This window comes from Pleurodeles waltl, chromosome 7, assembly GCF_031143425.1.
Source record: "Pleurodeles waltl isolate 20211129_DDA chromosome 7, aPleWal1.hap1.20221129, whole genome shotgun sequence".
NCBI lineage: Eukaryota > Metazoa > Chordata > Amphibia > Caudata > Salamandridae > Pleurodeles > Pleurodeles waltl.
The window spans coordinates 1,395,679,042-1,395,695,002 of record NC_090446.1 but is presented as its reverse complement, the minus strand read 5'-3'; the positions used below and the strand labels follow the sequence as shown (position 1 = coordinate 1,395,695,002).

General features: G+C 41.1%; 1 protein-coding gene across 2 annotated transcripts in view; it reads right to left on the bottom strand.

The window, feature by feature from the left end:
- Positions 1-15,961, bottom strand: part of SYT3 (synaptotagmin 3) — a 481,632-nt gene that overhangs the window by 57,164 nt on the left and 408,507 nt on the right. For both annotated transcript variants that reach the window (XM_069200996.1, XM_069200995.1), the window contains exon 10: positions 10,171-10,300. In XM_069200996.1, coding sequence (XP_069057097.1) covers positions 10,171-10,300 — 130 coding nt within the window. The remainder of the gene's footprint in view (positions 1-10,170; positions 10,301-15,961) is intronic.

Genomic DNA, 15,961 nt, shown 5'->3' with positions numbered 1-15,961 from the left:
AAAAATATAAGTTTGTTAAATAGGCCTAAGGGTATGTATATATTTTATTATTATAAAATAGTTATACATATTTGTACAAAGAAACACATATCTAGAAATATATACATATAATCAAATTATAAATGTTTACATACACAGGGATATGCAGTCTATTGCTGTTTGGGTATGATGGTTATGTTGGAAAGAGCCAACTCTTGAGTAGTCTTCTGAAAATAAGATAGTTATCCGTGGATCTTATATTTGGCGGTAAAGAATTCCATAGTTTGGCCGCTTGAACAGAGAAGGATGTACCACTAACTGTCTTTTTCTTGTATGGTGGTGTTTTGAAGCAGGGTGCCAATCTTGAGTGGAGGTTTCTTGGTTGAATGTATTTGGTAATTTTATTCCTGATGAAAAGTGGTCCTGTTCCATGTATTGCTGTTGTTTTTTCATAGTAGACAGAGATGATCCATGGTAGAGGCCATTGGAGTAACCCAGTTTAAATAGTACAAGAGAGGTAGTAGCCTGGACCTTGTGTGGAAATCCAAGGTGGGGGAAAATGTGTTTCAGAGTTTTCAAGGTAATGAAGCTTGATCTTGCTAATTTGTCCATTTGGGCATTCATTAACTTGGAGTCCTTGGTAATTCCAAGGATTTTAACTTCCTTAGATACTTGAGGAGGTGGTCCCAGATCATCAGGCCAGGAGCAGAGTGGGTCATAATTTTTCCAATCGCTACATGTGAGTATTTCCATTTTGGAGGTATTCAGTTTGAGATGGCTCTATGTCATCTACTGATCAATAGCTCTGACGCAACTGAAGATGTGTGATTTTCCAATGTCTTTGGGGCATTCTAGTTTAAGGAGGTTTGTGTGTCATCTGCATAGTTGTAGCACATGAGTTGAAATTCATCGATCAACTCTGGTAATGACATTATGTAGATGCTGAAAAGCATAGGTGAGATGATTGAGCCTGCTTTTGTGAAGTAGGGTTTGGATGAGAAAAGGGAGAATGGATGTCATTTGTTCTGTTTTGAAGGTAGGATGTGATCCAGTCAACAACAGTCCCCTCACTGCCGCCTTCGTAGAGACTTTTTATTAGGGTGTCATGGTCAATAGTGTCAAAGGCAGCTGAGAGGTCCAAGAGAAGTAGTGCAGCAACTCCATTGCAGTCTACTGTGTTTTTAAGATTATCCCAGATGGCAATGAGGGCAGATTCTGTGACTCTTTCGGGTCAGAATCTAGTTTGGTAGTCTTAAAGAATGGAGTTATCTTCAATGAATTGGGACATCTGGGTGAATGCTGCTCTTTCTACCAGTTTGCCCAGGAAAGGTCCATTTGTAATTGGTCTGTAGTTTATGGGGTCATGCGGGTCCAGGTGTGTTTTCTTTAATAATGGGTGTATGTATGCCTTTTTATGGCCTTTAGGAAAGGTTCCCATAGTTAAAGAATTATTGATGATTCTTCTTCCTGGTGTGAAAGCAGAGGAAGATAAATGGATGTTCTTGCAGATGTGTGGTGGGCAAAGGTTAGAAGGGCAGCTGAAAGGCCTACTTGCTTTGACCAAATCCATAAATTCACTTTGTGATATTTGTTTGAAGGAGTGCAGAGGCTGGGTTGGATTACTCTTGCTGGGGATTTTAGGAAATAGGTTGGTGCTGGTGTTTTTTTGTTCAAAGTAGGAGTCCAATGTGTCTACCTTGGTTGTGTAATCATTTGCCAGTTTGTCTGTGAACTCTTGAATAATTGAATGAGTTTCTTCCATGCATTTAGGGTTTCTAAAATTCTTTATTTGCAGATATAGCATTTTCAATTCTGAGTGATACCTTTTTTGCTTTTTGATTGATGATTTGTATATTTTGCTAAGCTTGTGTAGGTGAAATCTGTCTTGAATGTTGTTTGTTTTGAGCCAGGTTCGTTGCAGCCTTCTGATTTGTTGTTTTATCTTCTTTAGTTCTGTATTTCTCCAATGTGCTTGTTTTCTTTTATACAGTTTTGTTTTTCTGAGTGGCATTAGGATATTGAAAGCTTCATGTAGTCACTCAAAGCTTTCAAACAGAATTTATTGTGTCTAGATCTGTGTTGGATGTTAGTTGTGTTCTTAAGTCTTCAAAATTCAGTTTGTTCAATGGTCGATAGGAAGATGTATCTAGGGTGGTCTTGGCTGTCTAGATTTTAGGTGTTTTATGTTGGAAAGTTACCAAAGGGTGGTCTGACCATATCATTGGTGTCATGCTTTGAACGGTAACTAGTTCTGGGTTTGCAAAAATGACATTGACAATGTGTTCAGCAATGTGTGTGGCATTGTGTACAACCTGATGTAGGTTCAGTGTGACTAGACCAGTGATGATAGCTTTTGGATGGGGCATATTGGGTTTGTCAAACCAAACGCTTAGGACTCCAAGAATACATAGGTTGGAGTATAGTGCAATAAGGTTTGAAACTGTGTCTAGAAATGGGTCTTGGAATGTTGCTGAGTAGTGGTCTGTAAAGGAGGAGGAAGTTACAGGAGGAAGTTGGTGTAGGGTTGCATCTGGTGATGAAGGCCTCACAACCTTGTATGGAGATGTCGTCTGTTTTGCTAAGATTTATTGCTTGTTTGAATGTAAAAGCTAGCCCACCTCCTCTTTTGCCTATACGGTTTTGTGTGAGGTTTGATAGCCTGGAGAAACGGCTTCATGGAACACTGGGGCCATGTCATCTCCCAACCATGAGTCAGTTATAAAGAGTAAATCAGGTTGTGTGTCAGTGAGTAGCTCATAGATGTGGTGTTCGTTTTTAGAGCGCGCTCGAGCATTTATAAGTAGTCAGTTTAGAGAATATGTTTTGGTGGTGGTATCATTTTGGTTTGGAGAAGGGTGAGCAGCATATTTTGAGCTTGTAGCAGGTGTGTCATTAGTGCTGGTATTAACTGTATGAAGGCCACAATAGCATTGTATTTCTGTATTATGTTCCTCGTCCAGCAGGCTGAAGAGGCATTTTGTTGGGTCTGTGTGTGTTGGTGGTGGACTTGGTGGCTGCGAGTGGCATGGTGAGTTGTGTTCCTTTTGTAGAATAGCCTTGTTGTGTAACAGACATGGGGATGAAAAATTGTTGAGATCAGCATGCTGTTTATTTTGCTTGTATCTGTTTAGCATGGAAGGAATATGTATTATGGGTGGTGGAGGAGCATGTGGGTCATATTCTATGTCTCTAAATTGTGCAATAAATGAGAGGTAGGTGAATTAATTTTGCTCTGTTGGGGTGTTTGTGGTAGATTTTGATGAAGAGTGAGAACTTTAGAATCAAGTTGGTTCTGGGTTTGTATTATTTGTTTAGTCATGTGGGTGGGAATAGGTGTGATGGAAAGTGTTATGAAAGTTTGTGTGATTTTCATGTGCTGGTGTGTGTGTCTTGTTATGTTTTTGTGGAGCAGTAAGAGGAGATATTGATGTAGTGGTTTTCTGTGAAGGATTTGCATGGCAGTTATTGCTGGTGGGTGATATTTGAACAGTACAGGGTGTGGTGATGTCTTTTTGAGAAGTGTGTGTGTGTGCATAAGAGGGGATGGTCAGGAGTTATGAGTGTTTGTGTTAGATTTGATCACTGGAAGTGGTAATATGTATGGTGGGAGTGGAGTGTAAAGATTGTATGGTTGTGTGTAACTGGTGAAAAAAAGGAGGCGGGTGTTGGTGGATAGTGTGATGGAAGGCTGAGTATAGGTTTTGTCATGATAAAAAGGGGTCTGTTAGGAGCAAGTAGAAGATACAGCTGGTGTTTTGTATGAAAAAGCAGTGTGTGTCCGATATGCATAATGCAGCTTTGTCCTGTGTTGGTGATGTTTTGATGTGTTAGTGGTGTAGGACAGAGTTGTGTTTGGTGTGAGGAAAAAGGTGGTATAGTGTTGTAGTTGTGGAAGAATTGTGTATCAGTGTGGTATGTGGGGTTTCGTGGTGGTTGTTGAGACATACATTTGTATGAGGTTTCTTTGTGGTGCATGAGTAGAATGACTTTGCTGATATTGTGTTTGGATGGTGAAGGATGTGGAGGGATTGAGGTGGTTGCTCTGAATTCGAAAATTGGGCAGCATTCCCAGCCCAAGGCAAGACCAGTCATGAAGAGGGCCAAACAGGCTGCCCTTGTCCTCTCCGCCCTTAGCCTTGACGCCCGGGCTGAGATGCCCTGAGCCTTAGCCTTAAATACCCCTATTGGCCAATAGAACCCTAGCCCTACCCCTAACCAATCAGAATCCTAACCCTACACCCTAGAACCAATGGGAGGCCTGGCCCAATTAAGCAATCACAGCTCTAGCCCTAACAACCAATCAAAACCAAAGCCCTAATTCCTAAGTCCAATAGGAACACTAGCCCTACTAACCAATCAGAACGCTTGCCCTGACAGCCAATCGGAAATGTAAACCTAACCCCCTAGTCCAGTGGGAGCTCTAGCTCTAGTAGTCTATCAAAAATCAAAAATCCTATCCCTAACAGCCAACCAAAACTCTAACCCTTACTCCAATAGAAACCCTAGCCTGAGTAGGCAATCAAAACCCGAGCCCTAACAGCCAATCACAACTCAAACCCTAAGCCCTTATTCCAATAGAAATACTAGCCCTAGCAACCAATCATAGCAACTGATACTACAACCAATAGAAACTGATATAAGGAGCAAGTGAGCTAAAGTCCAGGCTGCTGTGGCCGGGGGCAGGGAGATGCTCCTCTATTCAGAATCTTCTTGGATACAGACAGGTTCAATCCACAATTCCTAGCTACCAGATTCAACCTTTCAGTTAAGGGACAAGTTTTAAACCACTGAAATACTGCTTTTCGCACACTTAAAAAACTAAACACTTTTTCAAGCCAAAAACGAGGGCTACATACACTTTCCAAGCACAGTTCAAACCACCGAGCACCTTAGGCAGTCTCCCAAACACACTCTCGTTAGCCACTGAGGTGTACATAGCCTTTTTTAAACCTTGTGAGTGTGTGGGAGGAGGCTTGATACAGTCTTTGTGAAATACTAGGAGGGAAATTCATAGGGTCACGGTAGAACAAAACAACAGTTCATAAATACCAAGTTTGCGGAAAAACAAACAGCCAAACGTAAGCAGCCATGGGTAGAGAAAAAGCACTTTTTTGTAAAATTACAAGATTACACAGAAAGTCTGTGATTTTACCACCTTCTTTGACTCTTATCACTGGGCTCACTAGAACAACAATTTCATTTCCTGTTCAAGCTCTTAGCAAACCATTTTCTAGAGTTTCTTGAGGCATGTGGTAATAAAGTTACATCTGTGGAATATTGCAGGATAATCCTCCATATTAGCCATGAAACACTGGATTTCACTAATTAAATAATATGGCATTATCTTATTCCAAGACCCTAGGGCCATTTCAGATCTATGTTGTGATGGCTGTTCCTCCTAGGTTGTTCCAGTTATCCCTTCTATGTCAGGAACAGCTATGGGTGGACTAACATGTTGGATTAGGGTATTGTTAGACTGTGAAGTGTTAAAAATAACATGGAAAGGTAGTCTTTATTTGTTGTTGGCTGATTTTCATATCGACAATTTCTCAACTACCAAGAAGGCCACAAAAAGAATTGTTAAAGAATGCATACAGCCTCGCCAAATGAATACTGACTGGAGCAAACCACTTCTAAAAAAAGAGCAACAGTGGATTCATAATTTGGGCATACATATCCATGGTCTGAACAATGATACTCTGTGGATCCAGGTGAACTAACACATATGGGTTACTATGTAAGGAGTCACTAAATGATCTACTCAAGGCTTACATGATGACATACTGACAGGTAATGATTCACAGTGTACACACAGAGTGCTAAGTGGAAATATGGGAGACACATGGACATTCCACTTGGGCATAAATTCTTGATTTAATTTTTTAACTTTTTCCTGGGGACAAAATGAGTTTGCAACCCTCGCAATAGCCTATCTATCTATTTTAGATGGCAGGAATGTATTGTTAATCTTCAATATGACTACTATACTGCTTCCAAAAATTAAATTAAATATATTTCACTGAGCAGTATTAGATGCCCATGCTGAGAATTTCAAGATGACTGCCACGTTCCCACGTTTCAGGGCAGATTAGTTTAGAGCAGTGGTTCAGTGGTCTGACACATGCCTATGCAGGTCCATTGAGCTTATCAAGATAGAAGCTGCAACACCACGCATTTGCATTTGGCCGGTCCAGCGAATACAGCGGTTTATCCTTGATAGGTGCCTTCTTGTCTGTGTGCATACCTATAGCCTTCTCCTCTGTATTTTGGGAGTCCCTATTAGTGATTCCATCTCTGGGTCAAGATCGGAAGGATCAGGCAATTAATTGTATCTATCAGTAGCAATTAATATCACGCCTGGACAGAGGAATAAGGAAAGAAACATGAGTACAGTTAGCAGCTACACCAATTATAAGATGTCCCCATGATCCATGCCGGCTGGGAGCCATTTTTCTCAAATGACTCCTGATTTAGCTGTCGTCAGAGCACACATGGCTCTATTTAAGGTCTAATTGGAGCTGCCTCTCTGCCACATCCGAGAGATGTGGTCCATAGAGCTAGACTGGAAAGTCCCCGCTGAGCTTTACTGCAGTAAGTAATGACCCTGAACCTTGCGTCAGTTGTTGGTATATTTGTTGTTCTTTGCCAGTAATGCAGGACTATCGCTTCCATGTTTTCACAGTGTGTGACCTCTGATCTCAGTAAGCCCCCACATTTGTACCCATGAGGCCTGGATTATCTCCACTGCCACGCATGTTCCCCACCTAAATCACTAGGAGCTCGATGGCTTACACTCATGTATGTACTGTCTTTGTGTGTGGATATGCAATACTCTGTGCGAATACTTGGATGAGATGTCTGCATGATATTTTGAACATCAGTTGTCATGTGTACTTTAAGCCACACCAGGTCACTTATAGACGATGGTATCATTAAGATTTGAGATTTCACTGTTTTAGAGTGTGAAATGCAGTGCACAGGTTTAATTGTATAAACTAGTCTAAAACAGCTATATTTTTGTGTCTGTGTTCCTTCTCCTTTTTTAGTATTCTTGAAGTGGATAATCCCCAGTTTTTAATCAACTCACCAGTGGCGGCCGGCAGCTCTAGGAGGGAGGGGGGCGGGCGGGAAGCACACACACACACACTCATTCTTTCACACACAGACACGCACATCCATTAACAACACTCATACCATTCAAACATGCACGCACGCACCAAACATTCATTTCAAAACATCGCACACTCATTCTTTCACACACAGACACACACGCACATCCATTAACAACACTCATAACACTCAAACATGCACGCGCGCACCAAACATTCAATTTAAAACATCACACACACACAAAAACACACTTACCTTCAGCCTCCAGGTCCCAGGAGGGTTAGCAGTCCCAGCCTCGTCACAGAGTGGGATGGGGTCAGTGAGACTGCTGACCCCACCCCACTCTGTGACGAAGTGTCACTGATTGACACTCGCCCTGGGTGCTTCAGGGCTTAAAACTGAAGCGCCCAGGTCAAAGTCAATGGGTGACGCTTTCCTCAACACCCAGGGGAGGGCCTCGAGGCACCTTTGCTGAGCCAAGGAGGTCACGCCCATAGGAGCTGTGACCTCCTAAGCCCAGCAAAGATCAGCTCAGGCAGCCAGGAGTCTGGGCAAATCGCGCATGTCTCAGCCCTGGCTGTCTGAGCTGAAAATGAAGAGTGTCTGTCAGGCTGACCTTTGTTCAGCCTGACAGACACTCTTCATGAGGGGCAAAAGGTGGGGGGGTGGGGGGGCGTGGCCCCTCCACCCTAAAGGACGGGCCACCACTGCAACTCACTATGCATGGAAGGGATGGGTAACTATCTCTTGATTGTGCATGGAGGAAGTATGGATATATAACTCATGCTCAATATGTTAGGAGTACAAGGGTCTTAGAAATCCTAATGAAATCTACACATCTGGCAAGGCAGATGAAACAAGTCGACCTAGAACAGATACAATGATTCAGTAAATGCCTCTTTTTGTAACTATATCACAGGGCTCCTCCTATTGAAGAACTGGGTTAGGGTTCCCGGGAGATAATTTTAAAGGTTTCTGTCCCAAGATCCCACTAAGGACATACAGAATATCAAAGTGCTCCCTACCACTGTGGGGTTGCGCCTACCTGGTTGTCAGTACCTCACCAGGTGAGGACCCAATCATGAAGCATGCCACATGATAAGCATGTGGATGAAGGTTTCTATAGGAAAACATGTAGTATGCCTGGTGAGCACTACGCCGGAAGGCATAGTGACTGGTTGTATTGGAAGACACCCTCCACTTCTGGTTTATGAAAGTTAATCATACAGGGCATCTGGCCATGCATTGTATGAGGATGCTTTAAGTGTAAATCATTTTCAGAAAATAAATTAAACTGAGACACTTAATTAAAATAATACAGAGGAGAAAGAAGTGCATGAGATGATAGTAGGACATACTGTTAGAAAAACTAAATTAAATTAAATGAGCATTAGCTTGAGAACTTATAGAAAATGTGGGCTTAAGATAAGGAGAATGGACAATTTCCTGGCCAAGATGACTTTTGTCTTCTTGCCCTGACTGAGTTCATAAGAGCATTTAATATTGTCAATCACTACAGCTTGTTTCAACCCTCTCCCAAGAATGGACTGTGACAGCATCACCATGCAGTGATTTCCATAATAACTGAAGGCCAGACAACAACCTATCTAAATGACAGTTTTCGGGTGCGATCTTATCTCCATAATCTACAACATTCCAGTAAGATCCATCCAGGTATCTAAATGGAAGCCCTGGGAGTTGTCCTGGCAAGCATGATCATAACAATTCAAGAGTATGCCAACAACAGACACAGCTTCTTTAGGCCTCAAGTGGAAATGAAATTGACCATCTCAGCTAATTGCCTTATCAAAATCTAGGGCCAAAATGTTGATGTCATACCTCAAGCTGAACCCTTTGAAATGGGAGTTTGTACTTATTTGAAATCGTAGTTTGTGATTATCTGCGGTAACATGAAGTACAAACAAGTGCAGTGCGGACCCTCTTTAATAGCCTCAAGGATTTCTTTCATGATGTATCAAGTTGCCAAGTCCCTGGGATTCTACATTGACTCTCACCTTAGGTCGAAAACCAACATTGTGAAGAAGCCAAAAATTCATTGGCACCAACTTATCTGCCCTGCAAAGTCAAGGCTTTCATCATTGGTATTCTCACATCTTAACTTAGCCAACATCCTGCTCACCAGAATCCCAGAGTTCAAGCCTGATCAAAACTCTAACAAAGATCTGCAGGATAACCTGCAACCTCATGGAATCCTTTTGTGTTCCTCCTACCTACCGTCATCATCTTCAAATGTACAGTATTATCCACAGGGAAGTCAGCTCTAGCACCCTCCCTTGTACAATAAGATTATATGATGTTTTTACAGCACATCCAACAGCAATATCATAGGATGGAAACTATAAAGTATGGTAAAAAAATAGATGTCAGGCCTTCGTGTGATAACCTACAAAGATCAGGAAATCTATCCCCATTAAAATCTGCCAGGGGCCCTTCCTCTTTTAGTTCTGGAAGGAACTGAAAGCCCATTTCTTTCAGCAACAACTTGTCCGTATCATATTGTAAGAAGGTGGTACAGGGGAAGGGACGATGGCATATGGCATCAAGAGTTGAGGGGTTTCCCCCATAAAATGTAAAAGCCTACAAAGTGTAAACGAATAATGTTTAGGGTTATATTAAGGAGGGAGTAACAGAGGTTATGGTAACGTATAATGTAATCCTTGAACTTGTCAACAATGAACCCAGTGTTAAATTTGAGTCAGTGGTTGCAGGTGGGTCCCAATGGTACTCTTTTTTGGAGACCAGAACATATTCTTCCACCATTAGAATTTGACACAACACAGGAGGAAAAGAAGCAGTAAAGGGGGAAGCAAGAGGTAGAAAATGACAAGAAAACCGTAACAGAGAGAAAGCAGGAATTAAATAGAACTTACAAGAGTGAAATGAAGGGCAGAGAGTGTCGGGTGGTGGATGAAAACAGGAATGAGATAGAATTAAGACTAGACAGACCTAGAATCTGCAATTCCAATATTTGACAGACTGGCAGCAGGCTGCTGAGAAAAAGTTTGTGCAGCAGCCCTTATTACTTTACAATTTAAAAAATGCACGATCCAGCTCACTTACCTCTACCAGCTGGTGCCAGTGCTCGATAGGTTTCCTGGGATTGGCCAGCATTTCGCTCCAGTGTTCTCTGCCTGGCAAGTCTGCATCGTTACCCACGCGGCACATTCCGATCACCTCGTTGTGCCCTATGCTGGAAAGGAAAGCAAATGGCCTAAGTTTATACTGTAGAAAGAGGATTCATGCAACTATTGCCTAAGAGGATGCAATGCTACACTCTAGAGCGGGCGTGTGCTTATGCTCAGGGCCACTGGACATATGCAGGAGGGGAGGGCAAAATTATGCAGCAGTGTTGACTATATTATGCAACATAAAGCAGCACATTTTGCTATAGTATTACTTCATTATTTTGATATTTTCACTCAAGTTAACTCAAGTTAATACATTTGGGTATAAGTTTCACCTCATTAGTACCTTCTTAACACCCACACACTATCAACAGGCAACTGAAAAGTGCCCAGTCAATATCTTTAAAGGGTGGCAACACCAGTTGCTGCATTATTAGTAACTTTTGATCTGCTTGAGCTAGGGGAACATTTTTTGCTGGCTGATGTGGTAAATGTGTCAGAAGCATTTAAATGCAGTGGCCCTACGTATACTGCACACAGAAGGTGTAACTGGATAGTATGAGATGTAAGGTCATACCACAGACAGAAGGTGTAGTACTAAAGTGCAGGTAGAGTGTGCATGGTTATACTCTATACAGTGCTGCAGACATAGACTGTATTGCTGTGTTGCAGACAAAGGGTATAATGCTGATTTTCAGAGAGGGTGCCACCCTATACGGCATCCATGGAATATAACTGGATACTGCGGGAAGAGGGATTAATGCTCCATTACAGACTGAAGGTGTTAGGCTAGCTTACATTTACATCATGTACCAAAATACTGCAGGTAGAGGGTGAAAGATGATACTGTAGATAGAGAGTATAATTTTTATGCCGTACAAAGGGTGTAACATAAGTCCACACATAGAGGATGTAAGGCTATAACTGCAGACAGACTGCGTAATGCTGTACTTCACGCCACTGGTATACATTTTCCAGCAGACATATGATGAAATACTAAACTCCAGTGTGCAAGGGTATTTTGCAAAGAGGGTGTGTATTACCTGAGGCAGAGGGCATAAGGCTACACTGCAGTTAGAGAGTGCACTGAGATATTCCGACAGACAGATTAAGGTAAAACTGCAGAGAGGAGATATAAGGTTCTGCTGCAAATATGCGGGGTAATGTACTGCAGGCAGAAAATGTACTGTATAGTGCATACTTTGGATGTATGACTATAATGCAAAGAGGGTGCAAGACTATACTGAAGACAGTGTACTGCAGGATACTGTAAGCACAAGACATAGGGCCTGATTACGAGCGTGGCGGTCTCTAGACTGCCACACTCGCGGTGGCGGTCTGGACCACCGCCAATGCGGCAGTTCGACTGCCACATTACAACCCTGGCGGTCGGGCTGCCAAGAAACCACCAGCACCACCAGGATCTCAGATCCCGGTGGTCTTGGTGTTGTTGGTGGTTCTAATCCACCAGGGTAGCACTGCAAGCAGCGCTGCCCTGGGGATTCCAACCCCTTTCTCCGCCAGCAGTTTCATGGCGGTACCACTGCCATGAAAAGGCTGGGAGAGAATTGGTGAAGGGGGGCCCCTGGACAAAGGTTGTACATATTACAGACAGACTGAATAACATGATAGTGCAGATAACGTGTGAAGCTATACTTAAAGATAAAGGTGCAATGCTGTATTGCAGCAAATGGCATAATGTGGCATAGTAAAAGGGGGACTGAAGGCTATAATGGAGAGATGGTGTAATGCTAGACTGCAGATAGATGACATAAGGCTACATCTCAGACCACAAGTGCAATACAAAACTGCAAACAGAGGATTTAATACTTTAGTACACACAGTGGGATAGGGTTACATTTCAGACTCAGGATGCTAGGCTATACTTCAGACAAACAGAGAAATCTTATTGCATAGTCAGAAGAGCATGCAGTACTGCAGACAAAGTGTGCAATTCCAAACTGCAGGTGGCAAGCAGATGGTATAAGGTTGTATTGTAGAGAGAGTGTAACAGACAGAGAGAGTAATGCTATACAGCAGACCGACTGTGTAATGTGGTAGTTCTGTGCAGACAGTGCGTATTTCAAGGGTGCTGGTGCACCCAGCATGCGGCAGCATTGCCACCGGCTGAATTATGAGCCTGGAACAATTTTGTTGCACCTTTTCGACTGGGCTGACCGGCGGAAACCCTGGTCAGCCCAGTGGGAAAGTTGTAATGGGGCCGGTGAGGAGGCCCCCAACACTGTGACGGTCTTCTCGTCTGGAGTCTGGTGAACAGATCTTTCCTTCTGCCAAACTCCTAATGACCCCCTTCGGAAATAAGGATAGAAGAATAAAAGGTGTAAGGCTATGCTGCAGAATTAGCATGTACCAGGATACTGCAGGCACAGAGTGTAACATTATGTTGCACACCGAGGTGGAAAAGTTCAACTTCAGACAGATGGTGTATGGCTGTACTTCAGGCAGATGATGCAATGCTAAACAGCAGGGAGAGGCTGTAGCATCTTACTGCACTATACAGGTCGCAATGCTACAATGCATTCAGCATTCAAACAGCTGTAATGCAGGCAGAGGGCATAAAGCTATACTGCAGACTAAGGGTGGAAGGTTATACTACATATAGAGTGTAAGGATATGTTGAGACAGGATACTGCAGGCAGAGTGTGGAAATCTAGTTGTGGTACCTGAATATCAACTTAAAGATCTTGCTTAATCATAACAGCATGGTCAAAATATCATCAGTGACAAAATATTGTGAAACAGAATATCGAAGGTAACTATATTGTCTTTTATCTCTGATAATACTGATGCTTAAAATGTCACATGTTGAAATATTCTGGTATATAATGACTTTTTAGTATCAGGGCGATTCTATGAAATGTAATTGTTAAATATTTGTTACATTATTGTTATTTAAATTTGAAATTGGATTACAATGTAAAATTGTTTAGGTTGTGGGGTTTAATGGGGGTTGAGGGTAGTGTTTAATTTTAAAAATTAATATAGATGTGTTTATTCTAGTTTAAAATTGAATTGATATTAATACTTTAACTTCTTGATTTATTTACTTTAAAAATGAAAAGGTTTTAAATAGGTTTGGCAGTGGGGTTATTTGAGTTATAAGTTAGTATTTTGTTTTATGAAATGTTAATTAAACAGATTTTTTAAAGCATTTTTTTTAATTAAAGAATTCATATTTTAGTTATTCATTTTAAAAAGGTATAAAGATTTTTTTTTTTTTTTTTATTACATTCAAAATGCTTGGTTTCTTAAGTGTGTGTGTAAGGTGATAGTTGTGTACTTTATTTTTATTAGTGATGTAAATTTAGAATAATTTGGGGGTTTTAGTAAATATGAATATTTTAATGTTTAAAATTTAAACATTGTTAGTTTTAATAAAATAATGGGTGTAGTGTTTGAATTAGTATACATAGTTAAGAGCCAAATTGAATTTTCAGAAATTATATTGGTCCTTAAATTAACTTTATTTATTTTATTTAAAATCAATGAAGTCAGATTTGATTAACTATTATTTTAAGTACACTTAACATTTCGAAAAAAATAAACAATGAATGAGTTGGTGTGATTGAATATTGTATCCTACAGTGACTGGCGTGTCTTCAGTACTAAACAAAAACAATTCTGGACCATGATAAGTCCCATATTAGCGAGTTATGAGTTCTGCTTTAATGAAAATGCTGCTGGCTTATCATGGTCCAGAATTGTTTTTGTATACTACCGGAGACACGCCAGTCACTGTAAGATGCAGATATTCAATAACACCAACTGGAGATCTTATACATTTTTGAGTATTGGCACACTCACCTCATACTTTGTGGCTTACTTGTGTACCCCAGAAAGGACTAGATAGTGCTACATTTGTGGTTCTCTTTGGACTATTTTGTGTATCATTTGCAGATTGACTCTCTATTTGATATTAGCCTTGAAAAAGTCACTGTTGTGATGAAACACATGTTGGCGGCTGTATTGGAAACTTGAGAAAGTGGAAGAATTGATTACGACATATATAATAAAAATGTTTGAGTTAATTTATATGCTAACCTTCAATAAACCAGTTAAAAATGATTTACTTTTTACATTATGTATATTGTTCAAAATTATTCTTTAATCATTTGAAACAAAGTTTTTCATAAGGAGACATGTTAATGTAACAGTTTCTATATCTTTTGACAGTATATTTTTGCAGTCCACATTTGTGTATTTTATAGTAGATGTATAAAGTTGATATTTTGCTGTTGACATTTTGACAGCATATCTATTGTACCACAATATTTTTGTGGTTGATATTCTGACATACAGCTGGAATCTAACCAGTGGGAAAATGATGTAATGCAGTATTGCAGAGTAAGTAGTGCTATACTGCAGTGAAAGAATGTAATGCTGTACTGCAAACTGCAGAATTAAAACTAAACTTTAGAAAAATGTTGTATCTAGGCACTTAAGAAAGGGTGTAAGGCCACATTACAGGCCTAGCATACAAAATATACTGGGGACAGAGGACACATATTTATACTGCAGACAGAGTGAGCAATTACACTGCAGGCAGAGGGTGAACCAGTATAATTCAAATAGACTGTACAAGACTAATCCTCAGGCAGAGAATATAAGTGAATACTGCAGGCAGGGGGAGTAATGCTATAATGCAGACAGAAAGTGTAACAGGATACTTCAGAAAGAGTGTGTGTCTAGACTGCAGATAGAAGTTCCAGTACCATACTGCAGGCTACTGAAGGATCTAGGGCTACACTCCTGACAGAGAAGGTAAAGGGATACTACAGACAGAGGGTGTAAGGCTGTATTTCAGACAGAGGGTGTAATTGTATACTGCAGGCAGAAGGTGTAAATGAATACTTCAGACACAGGATGTAAGTTATTCTGCAGACAGATGGTGTAATGCTGTAGACAGCAGTTCCAATGTTACACTCTACAGATTGCGTGTAAGTCTATACTGCAGACACAGAAAGTAAGAGGGTACAGCAGGCAGAGCGTGTAAGGCTATATTGTAGAAAGAGGATGCAGTGCAATACAGGAGAGAGCCGGTGCAATGCTTTACTGCTGGCAGAGAGTGTAAAAGAAAACTTCGGACACAGGGTGTAAGGTTAAATTGCAGAAAGATTGTGTAATGCTACAGACAGAAGATCCAATGTTCTAAGGCAGACAAAAGGTACACATCTCAGCCTTCAGTGAAGGTAACAAGATGCCACAGGCAAAGTTTGTAAAGCTATATTGGAGACAGGGTACCAGGATATACTTTAGAAATATCCTGCAGACCGAGGGTGTAATGCTATACTGCAGGCAGAGGGTGTATCAAGGAATGCAAACAGTGGCTACAAGGACATACTGCAGAGAGGTTGCATGTCTGTACTGTTGGAAACAGAGTGTAATGAATTACTGTAGACAATGGGTGCACAGTTATACTGAAAAAAATAGCTCAATTTTCCTTCGTATGGTCTGTGAAGTATTTCATGCAAACCTCAACAGGAAATAAAGTAGTCTGTGCATAATCACTGACCAGCCTTTCTGTGAATCCACAAAATGATCATTCGCTTCTGACATCTCCTGTCACTGGTGTCCACACACAGAAGCCCTACACTCCCTTGATAGTGCTGACTCCATTAGTTCCAAGAGCAGCCCGAAACCCAGGCCCGCATGTGTATTAAAATCACAGATCCTGCGGTGCCCAAGGAAAGCAATGCTGTGAGGTA